The following is a 12,719-nucleotide window of genomic DNA, read 5'->3' as shown; positions in this document are numbered from 1 at the left end:
TTAGATTATGTAGTAATAAGTATTTCATGCAAGGTTGCCTAATACTCTTTAAATTTATCTGGTTACTAAATCTAGGTTCCACAGAGATAAAGTCACAATAGGAATGACAATAAACTCACAGACAGCAAAGACTGAAAAGACTGATTAGTATACAAATAAAATACACCTTGCCTACAACATTGACAAAGCTATGTCATTTTTTGAAAGTTTTGTAATTTATACTGATATAAAAAAATTGCCTTTAAAATAGCAAATCATTTGGTTTAGAAGAGTCAATGTAGATAAGACACCATAAATATTCCACAATACAATGACACTATTCAAATAAAATAATTTAAGAGCAAACTTGACAAATATAAGGACTTTGGAGTACACATACATAAGTGTGAGATTAGTCACAATGTGCAAAAGGTCAAAAAACAAAATTCATTTCCAAGTATCCAGAAAAGATAAACACAAAAGATCACCTATAAAAATCTGTCCTTTTCTACCAACCTTTATCACTTGACTGTGGATCCAATTTTCCCTCTCTTAGGTTCTCAAAGGAACCTAAGTTGTGCCTCATTCCTCAGTCTTTACTCAGATACTTACATCTTCTAAGATTCCTCATTGTCATTTTCCACATTAAGGTCCTCATTCTGCTGCTTTATGTAGGTCTCAATAGGGTTCAGCATTTCTTGTAGCTCCTTCTGCTCTACCATCAGACAGCTCAGTTCAAGTTTCAATCTGAATGAAACAAGTTAGCAGAAGCGTTGATGAAAGAAATTCAGAGTAACAAAACCAATATAAGTAAATTATAAGGCAAAAAAATCTCTGAACAATAGATCTTCAATTTCACAACCAAGCAAATCTATGGTTCGACTACCTTCTTTGATGCATTTTCACTTTTTCCATTCTTCCATGTAAGGCAGTAAGCTTTGGAGAGAAATAAAAATGAAAGTTTATTTGACTTTAATCATTTCATAGCACTATTTTCTCAAATATATCTCAAATATGAAACATTTCCTAATTGAGGGACTTAGGACCTAAGAAAAATATTTTCAAACTGCACACCAGTACTTCAGTAGAAAACTAACCACAAAAAAAGTTTGCCTATTTTCTTGTTCATCGAAAAATACTTATACAATGCAGGTAGATTACCTCCTCAAGATTCGCATCCAATTTACGGTCCCAAATACTGACTTGGGTGGCCAGTTGCAGAAATTTCTTGTCTTCATCTGGTAGCTCAAGCTTTACATTCCTGGTCATATCATTCAGACGAGCATATGTCACCACAGGAGTTACTATTGAGCTATAACATAAAAGGGATACAGTATGATCATGTTTTTAATGTATAATCATACTTTTAAAACAATGCGGAGAGGAGTATGGGAAGGAATGGGAAGGGGAAACAACGAGGAGGCAACAATGCTTGATAAGAAATGTACTCATAAATAGGGATACAGGTGGACCCATTGCAACAAAGAAATGTACAAGTCGTTATGTCGAAAACGAACTTTACAACTTTGGTGCGGGGGAGGAAGTGGGGAGGACTGGGTGGGGGGGCGGGGGGAGGATGGGAAGGGATGGGAAGGGGAAACAAAGGAGGAGGCTACAATGCTTGATAAGAAATGTACTCATCTTGCCCATGTAATCGTAACCCCTCTGTACAGTATTTTCACAATAAAATAATTTTAAAAAAAGAAATGTACTCATTATCTTGCCCATGTAATGGTAACTCCTCTGTACGGTATTCTCACAATAAACAAACAAACAAACAAACAAAGCCTTCTGTAGCTGATGAAAATGTCTTTCAGAAATAGGAGTAAATTAAAATATTCTCATACAAAGTAAAATGTAGCTGATTTGTTGCTAACATACCTGCCCTTGACAATTATTCACTACACAGAAAGGAAATGAAAATGGAAGATTAGGAGCATCATATAAATGAAAAAGAATGTCAAAATGGGTGAAAAGAAGGGTAAATATACTATTCTGTTTCTTTTACTTATTTATTTTTGATTTTTGTCGGTCATGGGGCTTGAACTCTGGGCCTGGGCAGATCTTCAGCTCAAGGTTAGCACACTACCATTTGAGCCACAGCGCCAGTTCTGGTTTTCTGAGTAGTTTATTGGAGAAAAGAGTCTCACGGACTTTTCCTGCCTGGGCTGGCTTTGAACAGCGATCCTCAGATCTCAGCCTCCTGAGTAGCTAGGATTACAGACATGAGCCACCAGCGCCTGGCATACTATTCTATTTCTCATAAATTTCTTATTTGATATTTGATTGCTGAGACAAAAATTATAAACCTCCATTTTGTTATGTTCATTGTACATAGAAGAAATAATTTAGACAATTATACTTAAAAAGATGTTCTGTTCAAGGAATAAATTGTAATAAGGCTTCTATAATTTAGTCAAAGTGCTAAAAAGTCAGTATGACTACATTGTTACTAGTTGCACATGTATATTTAATTAATACCCAAAGTAACCAGTAAGAAAAGTAAACAAAGTAATATGTTAAAACACACACACACACACACACACACACACACACACACACACACAAAATGGAAGCCAAGCACTGGTGATGAACTAGGCAACCTGACTAGATCTAGAAACATTAAAAATGTTGATTTGTATTGTAAAAGATCCCATAAAAGAATAACTTAGGCCCTGAAGGTTTCACCGGAGAATTTACTCATCATTTAATAAATCAACTCCCACTTCTTATAATTTCTTTTAGAAGGTAAAAGTATACCTACAAGATCATTTTATAAGGTAGGGATTACACTGATATCCAAACCAAATGTGGGAAATAAAATCCTTCAGACCAATATCCCCCATGAATTTTGACAAAATTCTCAAAAAAATCAAAGTGCATATAGAAATACACACACATGCACGTAAAAATATTAAACAATGACCTAGCAGCAATCATCCCACATATATAATGCTGTCTAGACATTTCAAAGTCAATCAATACAATTTGCAAAGTCATCAAGATAAAGGAAAAAAAATCTTAAAGAATGTCAAAAAATGAAACAGGCCCTGTTGGAGGGATAGGTACCAATAAGAGATAGGAATTGAATTTTAACAAAGCTGCAAAAGCATCAGACATGATGAGTGCACATCTGTATTTCCAGCTACTTGGGAAACTGAGGCAGAAGGACCATTTGAGCACAGGTTCAAGACCTTCCTCAGCCACACAGTAAAACCCTAAAACACAAGATAGGTGGTAACTTCCTGAATAGAATTCCAATAAGCAAATAAGCCCAAATGGGATTAAAACAAAACAAACAAAACAAAATAAAACTTCTGCACCACAGAGGAAATGGTCATTATGATGAAGCCTACAAAATGGGAGACAATTTTTGCAAGATATACATATGATAACCAGATATTCAGAGAACTAAAATAATTAAACTCCTGTCAGGTGAGAGTGGCTCACGTTTGTAATTCTAGCTACTCAGAAAGGTGAGATCTGGATGATAGCAGTTCAAAGCCAGTTTAGGCAAAAGAGTCTGAGACTCTATCTGTACTTAACCAGAAAAAAGAAAAGGCAGGAAGGAGGCATGGCTTAATTTGTAGAGTACCAGCCATCAGTAAGCAAGTCATTTTGTGCCCCACCCAAACTCCGAGTTTAAGCCCTGCAACAAAAACAAAACAATGAAAACTGAAGTCTGAAAGAATAAACAATCCAATTTACAAATGAGCAAATAAATAAGGCCATTAAATGCATGAAGAAATGCTCAACATCCTATAAAGGAAATGCATATCAAAATGGCTCATTTCATCTCACCTCAGTCAGAATGGCCTTTATTGAGGACACAAACAACAAATGCTGGTGAGGATGTGGGAGAAAATGAAACTTATACACTGATGCTGGAAATGTAAACTAGTGAAAGCACTGTGCAAATCAGAATGCAGGTTCCACAAAAAACTAAAACTAGACACCTTTGCTCTGATCTTTCCATACAATTCTTGGACATCTATCAGAATGAATACAAGTCAGGATACAATAGATATACCTGTACACCATCTTCATTGTAGCATGAGTCACACTAGCTAAATTATGGAAACATCCCAGATTCCCTACAACTATTGCATGTTATCAAGAAAATGTGGTACATACATTTCATAAAGTATTTGATCATAAACAAAAATGAATTTATATCATTTTGAGGGAAATGGGTGACTATAGAGACATCATTTTGAACTAAGTAAGCCAGATTCAGAAGGACTAAGATTGTACATATATTTCTTTCATATATGGATGGTAGACCTAAAAGTAAACATATATACATATAAACATACACAGGACCCTGTGTGTGCCCACGCACATGTGTACATGTGTGCATATAGGTTATACTTGTAGGAATGCTTCTTATAAGAAGAGGGAAGGAAAAAACAATGTTAGGTGAATAATCTCAAAATACACTATATCTGTGAATGGAGATAAAATTAAACGCATTGAAAACTGTTGAATAATAGGAGGTAAGTGGTTGAGGATAGTGACAGGAAGTGAATAGGTCAATTTGATCAAAGTACAGTACATGTGAGACACAGTAGTGAAGTCCCTTTGAACAATAACATGAACTATAAATGTTAGAAAGGTGAAATGAATGTTCTGTTTTCATTGTAGGTATTAGTGGGAGGAGAAAGGATAAACAAAGAGGAGACAGGAGGCTGAATATGGTTAAATACTTTATGAAGCCTATTGGTTAAGATTGGTTTGGGTAGAGGAAAGGAAAAATGGGGAGGAAAAACAGGGGAGAGTCTGGTCGATATAGACTGTATGCACATTTTACAACTAACTGATACATATACAAATAAATAAAAGTTTATTTATATTTTAAAATGTAGAAAAGGTGCAAAAGTAAGTAGAGGAAGTCAGCTTTTCAACAAATGATGTTGGGAAAATTGAATACTTATAGGAAAAATATTAACGTTGATCTTAATCTCTTACCTTACATGAAAATTAACTCAAAATGAATCATAAACTTAAATGTAAAATTACAAAACTTTTACAAAATATACAGGAAAAATCTTTGGGATCTTGTGCTACACAAATTGTTCTTTTATAACTGAAACTAAAAGCACAATTTTTCCATTAAAAGAAAAATGGAGACATTACAGCTTATTTTTTTCAGCAAAAAGACTATTAAGAGAATGAAAAGACAAATTATAGAATTAGAGAATATATTTATAAACCATATATCACACAAAGAACTGGTATCTGGAATACATAACTATCAAAACTGAAGAATAAAACAATATGAAAGTAGAGCCAGGTGCCAGTGGCTCATGCCTGTAATACTAGCTACTCAGGAGATCTGAGGATTGAGGTTCAAAGCCAGCCCGGGCAGGAAACTTCATGAGACTCTTATCTCCAAAAGTGGCACTGTGGCTCAAGTTGTAGAGTGCTCACCTTGAGCTGAAGAGCCTGGAAAGAATGCCCAAGCCCAGAGTTCAAGCCTCACAACTGACAAAAAAACAGAGACACTTTAAAAAGGTTCACACTTAGGAAAAAAACAGGTAACAAAGAACAAAGAAGGAACCAATGCAACAGCAATATACACAAGACAATATGTTGGAAATGATCTGTACAACTTGAGGGGAAATGAGGGAGGAAAAGTAGGAAAAAATTGAGGGAAAGGATAACAAGGTTGACAAGAAATGTACTCATTACCTTACTTATGTAACTGAAACTCCTCTGTACATCACCTTGACAATTAAAAGAAAACCAGGTAAATACTATTTCACTAAGTAACTACATTCCTGGACATTTATCTCAGGGATATAATACTTAGATTCACAAAAATAAAAACCCTATACATGAATGTTAATGCCATCTTTAGGACCAAAAAACTAGAAACAGTCTAGATAAATGGTTAGCCAAATCATGGGTACAACACAATACCTTGAAATACTGATCAAATTTTTTTTTAAAAAATGAACAGGAAGCTGAGGATCATGGTTCAGAGCCAGCTTGGGCCTAAAAGTCCATGAGACTTATCTCTAATTAACCATCAAAAAAAAATATGTAAGTGGAACTGTGACTCAAATGATGGAGTACTAACCTTAAGCAAAAAATCTCAGGGACAGTGCCCAGGCCCTGAGTTCAAGCTGCAGGATCAGCACACACAAATAAAGTACTCCAAAGATTATGAATGTGTCAAATGCCAAGATTACCAAAATGAAGTACAGGCTCATTTTTTGCCCAGGGCTGGGGAAAGAATGGGGATGTAGTGGGTGTGGCTATTAAAAAACCAAAAGGAGGCATCCTTGCAGTGATGGAACTAAGCTATACTTTGTATCAACATAAATATTCTGACTATGCTACTGTACCATAATAATGCAAAATGTTATCTGGGAAAAGCAATATAGCATGTTTTATATAATATGTAAGAATACATGCTCTAGAATCTGCTTGAATTTTTCATCTATATATAGGAACAAAATAGTGTCTATCTCTGTCTCATGGAATAGTTGTGAGAAGTGATGTGATACTTTTAAAACATTGCCATCCTGCTAAACATACAGTAATTGCAAAATAAATGGAAGCTATCATTAGTAATGGTAACAATGGCATTACAATAGGATTCAGAAGGCTTTCAGTTGTTCAATGTCCTGAGCTACAGTAATCTTTCTCTAACTGTTCATTCAATTCATTATCTAGCTTTCAAAAATGCTCAAAAGACATACAAGCAAATTGTGCCTTATATGTGGATAAATTTTGTTTTTTATTGTGAAAATACCGTATGACAAGAAGAAATGGTCAGATAAGTTGATGTTAGGCGAAATGAACCCCAAGATAAGGACTCAAATGTTTTTTCTTTCTTGCTATTGTTTCTAACATATTTAAGACGATAAAACTTTTTTTTTTAAAAAAAAAAAACCTCTTTGGTTCCTCAAAAGACTCCACATAGAGCTCCCCTATGACCCAGCAATCCCACTTTTGGGCATTTATCCGAATGATCATAAACAAGACCATACTAAAGCTACCAGCACAACTATGTTTACTGCAGCATTATTTACCATAGCTAAAATATGGAAGCAACCCAGATGCCCCTCAATAGATGAATGGATCAAGAAAATGTGGCATATATACACAATGGAATTCAATGCCTCCATCAGAAAGAATGATATTGCCCCATTTGTTAGGAAATGGAAAGACTTAGAAAAATTATATTAAGTGAAATAAGCCAGGCCCAAAGAAACATAGGTCCTATGGTTTCCCTTATTTGCAATAACTAGTATATGTCTGAGACAAGCAGAAATGGTCAGATAAGTTGATGTTAGGGAAATGAACCCTAAGATAAGGACTCAAATGGTTTTTCTTTCTATTGTTTCTAACATATTTATATTTTTTTGTTGCTTTGTATGTTGCTCCTCCACGGTATAACCCCTGTTTTCACTGTATTTGATGTTGCTATACTTTATGGAGGAGAAGGGAAAAAACAAATTGTTTAAATAGGGATACAGGTGGACCCATTGCAACAATGAGACATATGTTATGTCGAAAAACGAACTTTACAACTTTGTCGGTGGGGGTGGGGGGAGTACAGGGATGGTAAGGGGAAACAAAGTAGGAGGCAACAATGCTTGATAAGAAGTGTACTCATTCCTTTACTCATGTAATTGTAACCCTTCTGTATGGTATTTTCACAATAAAAAAAATTAAAAACAATTACCATCTTTTTCCATTTCTTGTAGTTTATTTCAATAAACTCCATTTTATATGGTCATATTCACATTGCTATTGAGCCATTGTGATTATCTGCTAATAATATCCTAGACAAATGAGGGAAACCATACAGTTTGTTTCTTTGGGTCTGGCTTACTTTGCTTAATATAATTTTTTCTAAGTCTTTCCATTTCCTTATGAATGAGGTAATGTCATTCTTTCTGATAGAAGAATAGAATTCCACTGTGCATATATACCAAATTTTCTTGATCCATTCATCTACTGAGGAGCAACTGGGTTGACTGCATATCTTAGCTATGGTAAATAATGCTGTAATGAACACGGTTGTGCTGGTGGCTTTGGTGTAGCCTTGTTTGTGGGCATTTGGGTAAATGCCCAGGAGTGGGATTGCTGGGTCATAGTGGAGCTCTATGTTTAGTCTTTTGAGGAACCTCCATACTGTCACATGTATGTTAAAGACTAAAATAAAAAATAGTTGACAAGACCAGTTCGTTTGAAATAAATATGCTTACGGCACAGATGTAGTAGCAGCAATCGAATGAACATTGAAATGAATCCATGGGTGTAGATTCAGATGAAAGCCACTAGTGGTTGTAGTAGTGGTATTGGTGGGAACTGTGATTGTGGCAGTTGTTGAAGTTGTAGCTGGAAAACAAAATACATGAGTCAGTAAGAAAGAGAAACCTGTTTCTTTTAAAACCTTGATCACTCAAAATGAAAAACTACAGAGGTATTTGCTAAAATGTGAAGTAGAAATCAAAGCTGTGGATTTGGACTCACCACTGTTGTATTATGCAGTGATACAAAGCAGACCAAATATCTGGATTAACTTTCCTGCTGAAAACCTGAAACTCCTGAATGAATTCATTAAAAATTAAAACACAGCCAGCGTTTAAAGCACTAAAGAAACTGCCATCAATCTGCAAAATTTTTCCCATAAACAAAAATCCAAACCCCAGGTGACCTCACTAGTAAATTCTTCTAAACTTGAGGAAAGAATAATTATAATTTCACAGAATCTCTCTGTTTCTGGCATACTTACACAACAGTAAATAATCTCTATGAATGAAATTTCTGGGTTAATGGATCAGTATGCTTTCAATTTTAATATGTTTTGTGAAATTGCCCTATCAAAATCATTTTGCCAATATATATTCCATCAATGGAGGAGAGTGCCTATTTATCTTGAGCGTAACAACTGACATACATCTTTCCCAATCCAACAAGCAAAAGCCCAGCAAACTTTTGTGTATAGCTCAGAACCTCTTTCCTGTCTTTCTGCTGCACCTCTACTATAATGTCTTGCCTCTTCTACATGTAAGGCTGAATATACTTCACAGACTAGCTTAAAGTCTTCAACCTCAAATTTATTGCTTTCCTCTCTCTTACTTAGTTCTCTTTTCTCTTTCTGAACTTAGAGAGCACTTTGGATTCTCACTGTACCCTGCACATTTAAAGCATATGGCTCAGAAAACTGTGGCTTTTGAGAGGAGGAATAGGGAAATTATGGTCTGCCACATGCACTAAGTGAGCTGACTGACCTCACTGCTGCTGCTGGAACAGGTACACACATCCACTCAGGCTTTTGCTCCTGGTTCATGGTTGATTGAGCCAAGGATAGGCATGTGAAGCACAGGAAGCCATCTATGTGCTACTAGCTCAAGGCAGAGTCTGGTACAAAAAGCTCTAGTGCCTAGCTGGACACCGGTGGCTCATGCCTGTAATCTTGGCTACTCGGGAGGCTGAGATCTGAGGATCACCGTTCAAAGCCAGCCAGGGCAGGAAAATCCGTGAGACTCTTATCTCCAATAAACCACTAGAAAACTGGAAGTGGCGCTGTGGCTCAAGCGGTAAAGCACTTGCCTTGAGCTGAAGAGCACAAGGACAGCGCCCAAGCCCAGAGTTCAAGCCTCACGACCAACAACAACAAAAAAATTCAACAGGAGTAAGGTGAGGTGGATCAGAATCCAATTCTGAAAAGCTTAGCAATATAGAAGAGTACAACTCTAGATAGAAATAAGTTGAATACTTACATAAATACTTACAGAAATGTGGAAATAATCAAACAAGGGGCAGAAATGGAAATCTCTCCCAAAATGTAGAAGGAATCAAACTGTTGGTAGAGACAATAGAAAAGACACGAAGGCCATAAAGCAGAAACGAAGTGCTATAAACAAATCCAAAGTAGGAAGGAGGTATAAAGCAGGAAGGCAGCAAGAGAAGACAGCAGTGGGCAGCTGAAAAAGAAAAACCTAGATAAAAAGAAAATAACTGAATTCAACATATGTACTACTTCACATAGGCAGTCCTAAAACTTCCTTATGAACAATTCTTGAATTCTACGTCCTTTGAGGAAACAGTGCCAGATCAATGTCTATACTAGACATTTTCAGAAGATTCCGTTTCATTTTTGGCACTAATTTCTTCTTCTTTTTGTTAGCTCTAGTGAAGGTAGAATAAGAAGACGATAACCAATCATCATATCTCTGTGGTCACTACAAACTGGAACATAAGTGAGAGCACAGATTGGATCCTGGATTGTATTCTTTAAGACAGATTTCAACATATTTTTCATCTGAAAAACAAAATCTTATCTGAAAGGAAATTATTTTGGGAAATGTTGAAAATTAATGATATTATCAAAAGACCAACTGCATTAAATCAATCAAACATTAGTAAATACTACCTACCAATATTCAAGGAAAAAAAAGATTTTTTTAAAGAATCCTTCATATAAGTGAATATATCTTCATCTCAAGGAGATTCTCCCCTCCCTCCACCCCTCCCACCCTTCCCCCCCCAGGATTTGAAGTTTGGACTCGGGGCATTTAGCTTGCTCATCTGGTACTCTACCATTTTAACCATACCTCTAGCCCTCTTGTATGTTTTTCACCCCTGGCTGGCTGCAAATCATGATCCTCTTGATCTCAGCCACCTGAGTAGCTAGAATTAGACATGAGCTACTGATGCCTAGCTCCAAGGAAGACTTTTTTTTGTCAATCGTGGGGCCTGAACTCTGGGCCTGGGCGCTGTCCCTCAGCTCTTCAGCTCAAGGCTAGCATTCTACCACTTGAGCCACAGAGCCACTTCCGGCTTTTTCTGCTTATGTGGTGCTGAGGAATCGAACCTAGAGCCCCATGCATGTAAGGCAAGCACTTTACCACTGAGCCACCTTCTCAGCCCCCAAGGAAGAATTTTAATTAAAAAAATCTGTATATCCTGATACAGATATGTAAAAATGTACATGTAAGAGGAAATGGTAGATTCAAGTATTGGTAGTAGGATAGAATAGTCTTATTTTTACAAAACGGATTTACATGTTTTAGAAAATACTGAAAAGATAAACATTGTTTCTCTAGAGGAAGTGATCTATGCATATATGCATGTATGTATGGTTTTTTAAACAAAAATTAGCGAACTAAAAATGTGTAAATAGATAAAATAATCCCTCCAAACGTGCTGCAAGTACTTTTGTGAAATTAACACCTATCAGTCAAAAGACAAGGGAATCATTGGTCTTATAAAAAAGGGGGTGTGTGGTGCCGGGGGCTAGTGGCTCACCCCTGTAATCCTAGCTACTTAGGAGGCTGAGATCCGAGGTGAACAGTTCAAATTCAGACCAGGCGGGAAAGTCTGTGAGGCTCTTAAAAGCCAGAAGTAGAAGCCGGGCGCTGGTGGCTCACGCCTGTAATCCTAGCTACTCAGGAGGCTGAGATCTGAGGATCGCGGTTCAAAGCCAGCCCGGGCAGGAGAGACCGTGAGACTCTTATCTCCAATAAACCACCAGAAAACCGGAAGTGGCGCTGTAGCTCAAGTGGTAGAGCGCTCGCCTTGAGCTGAAGAGCTGAGGGACAGCGCCCAGGCCCAGAGTTCAAGCCCCACGACCGACAAAAAAAAAAAAAAAGCCAGAAGTAGAGCTGTGGCTCCAACGGTGATGTGCTGACCTTGAGCAAAAGCTCAGGAACAGTGCCAAGGCCCTGAGTTCAAGCCCCAGAACCAGCACACAAAAGGTATGGCTATTTTAACATTTTACACAGTATATTCTTTATGTTTCACAGTATTTTTAAAAGGCATAAAATAGGCATGGCATATTCAAATAACAATATTTCCATTCAAAAGCAGTAATGAAATGGAAAGTGAAGGATTTTTCAGTCTGATTTTGTAAGTTACAACTTTAGGCTAAAGTACTTAATAAATTAATATTGCCTGTGTAAGTAAATATTATCATAGATATATAAATAATACAAAATAACGGCATACTAAATCTAGTTTTATATTTAAATAAACTTCATTCTGGCTGGGCACTCCTGGCTTATACTTGCAAATCTAGCTACTCAGGAGGCTGAGTTCTGAGGATCACAGTTCCAAGACAGTCCAGTCAAAAAGTTCATGAGCCTCTTATCTTTAATTAATCACCAAAAAGTCAGATGTGGAGTTGTGGCACAAGTGGTAGAGTACTAGCCCTGAACAAAAAAGCTAAGGGACAGTGCCCAGGCCCTGAGTTCAAGCTCCAGTACTGGCCCCCAAAATAAATAAACTTCATTCTTGTAGTCTTAAAAACCATTATATAAAATAGTGGAAATAAACTTTAAAAGGTCCTACCTATCATCCAATTTTCCTACTCTGCTCCTGATAATTATATACCTTACCCCATGCTGGGATTAGACATCATAACCTTCTCATTGGAAAAAAATAAGATTAATAAAAAGGAAGCTTCACCAGCACAACCATGTTCATTGCTGCATTGTTTACCATAGTCAAGATATGGAATAAATCCAGATGCCCCTCAGTGGACAAATGGATCAAGAAAATGTGGTACATATACTCAATTGAATTATATTCATCCATCAGAAAGAATAATATTGTACCATTCATAAGGAAATTGAAAGACTTCGAAGAAATTATATTAAATGAAGTAAGCCAGATCCAAAGAAACAAAGGTTTCATGGTTTCCCTCGTTTTTGGCAACTAGAATATTGCCTACAAATCTGAAAGCAAACACAATGGAGGTTATAATAAATATACACCAG

The 12,719-nt window shown here is 36.6% G+C and overlaps 1 protein-coding gene across 1 annotated transcript in view; it reads right to left on the bottom strand.

The window, feature by feature from the left end:
• Nup62cl (nucleoporin 62 C-terminal like) overlaps positions 1 to 12,719 on the bottom strand; it is a 67,376-nt gene that overhangs the window by 25,023 nt on the left and 29,634 nt on the right. The window contains exons 4-7 of the mRNA XM_042690060.1: positions 8,202 to 8,334; positions 1,141 to 1,291; positions 866 to 915; positions 592 to 726 (exon numbers count right to left, since the gene is read on the bottom strand). Of these exons, the coding sequence (XP_042545994.1) occupies positions 597 to 726; positions 866 to 915; positions 1,141 to 1,291; positions 8,202 to 8,334 (464 nt within the window). The 3' untranslated portion in view covers positions 592 to 596. The remainder of the gene's footprint in view (positions 1 to 591; positions 727 to 865; positions 916 to 1,140; positions 1,292 to 8,201; positions 8,335 to 12,719) is intronic.

This window comes from Dipodomys spectabilis, unplaced genomic scaffold, assembly GCF_019054845.1.
Source record: "Dipodomys spectabilis isolate Male_0828 unplaced genomic scaffold, ASM1905484v1 ptg000132l, whole genome shotgun sequence".
Taxonomy (NCBI): Eukaryota; Metazoa; Chordata; class Mammalia; order Rodentia; family Heteromyidae; genus Dipodomys; species Dipodomys spectabilis.
The sequence above is the reverse complement of the archived record's forward strand: the minus strand, read 5'-3'. Positions and strand labels throughout refer to the sequence as shown.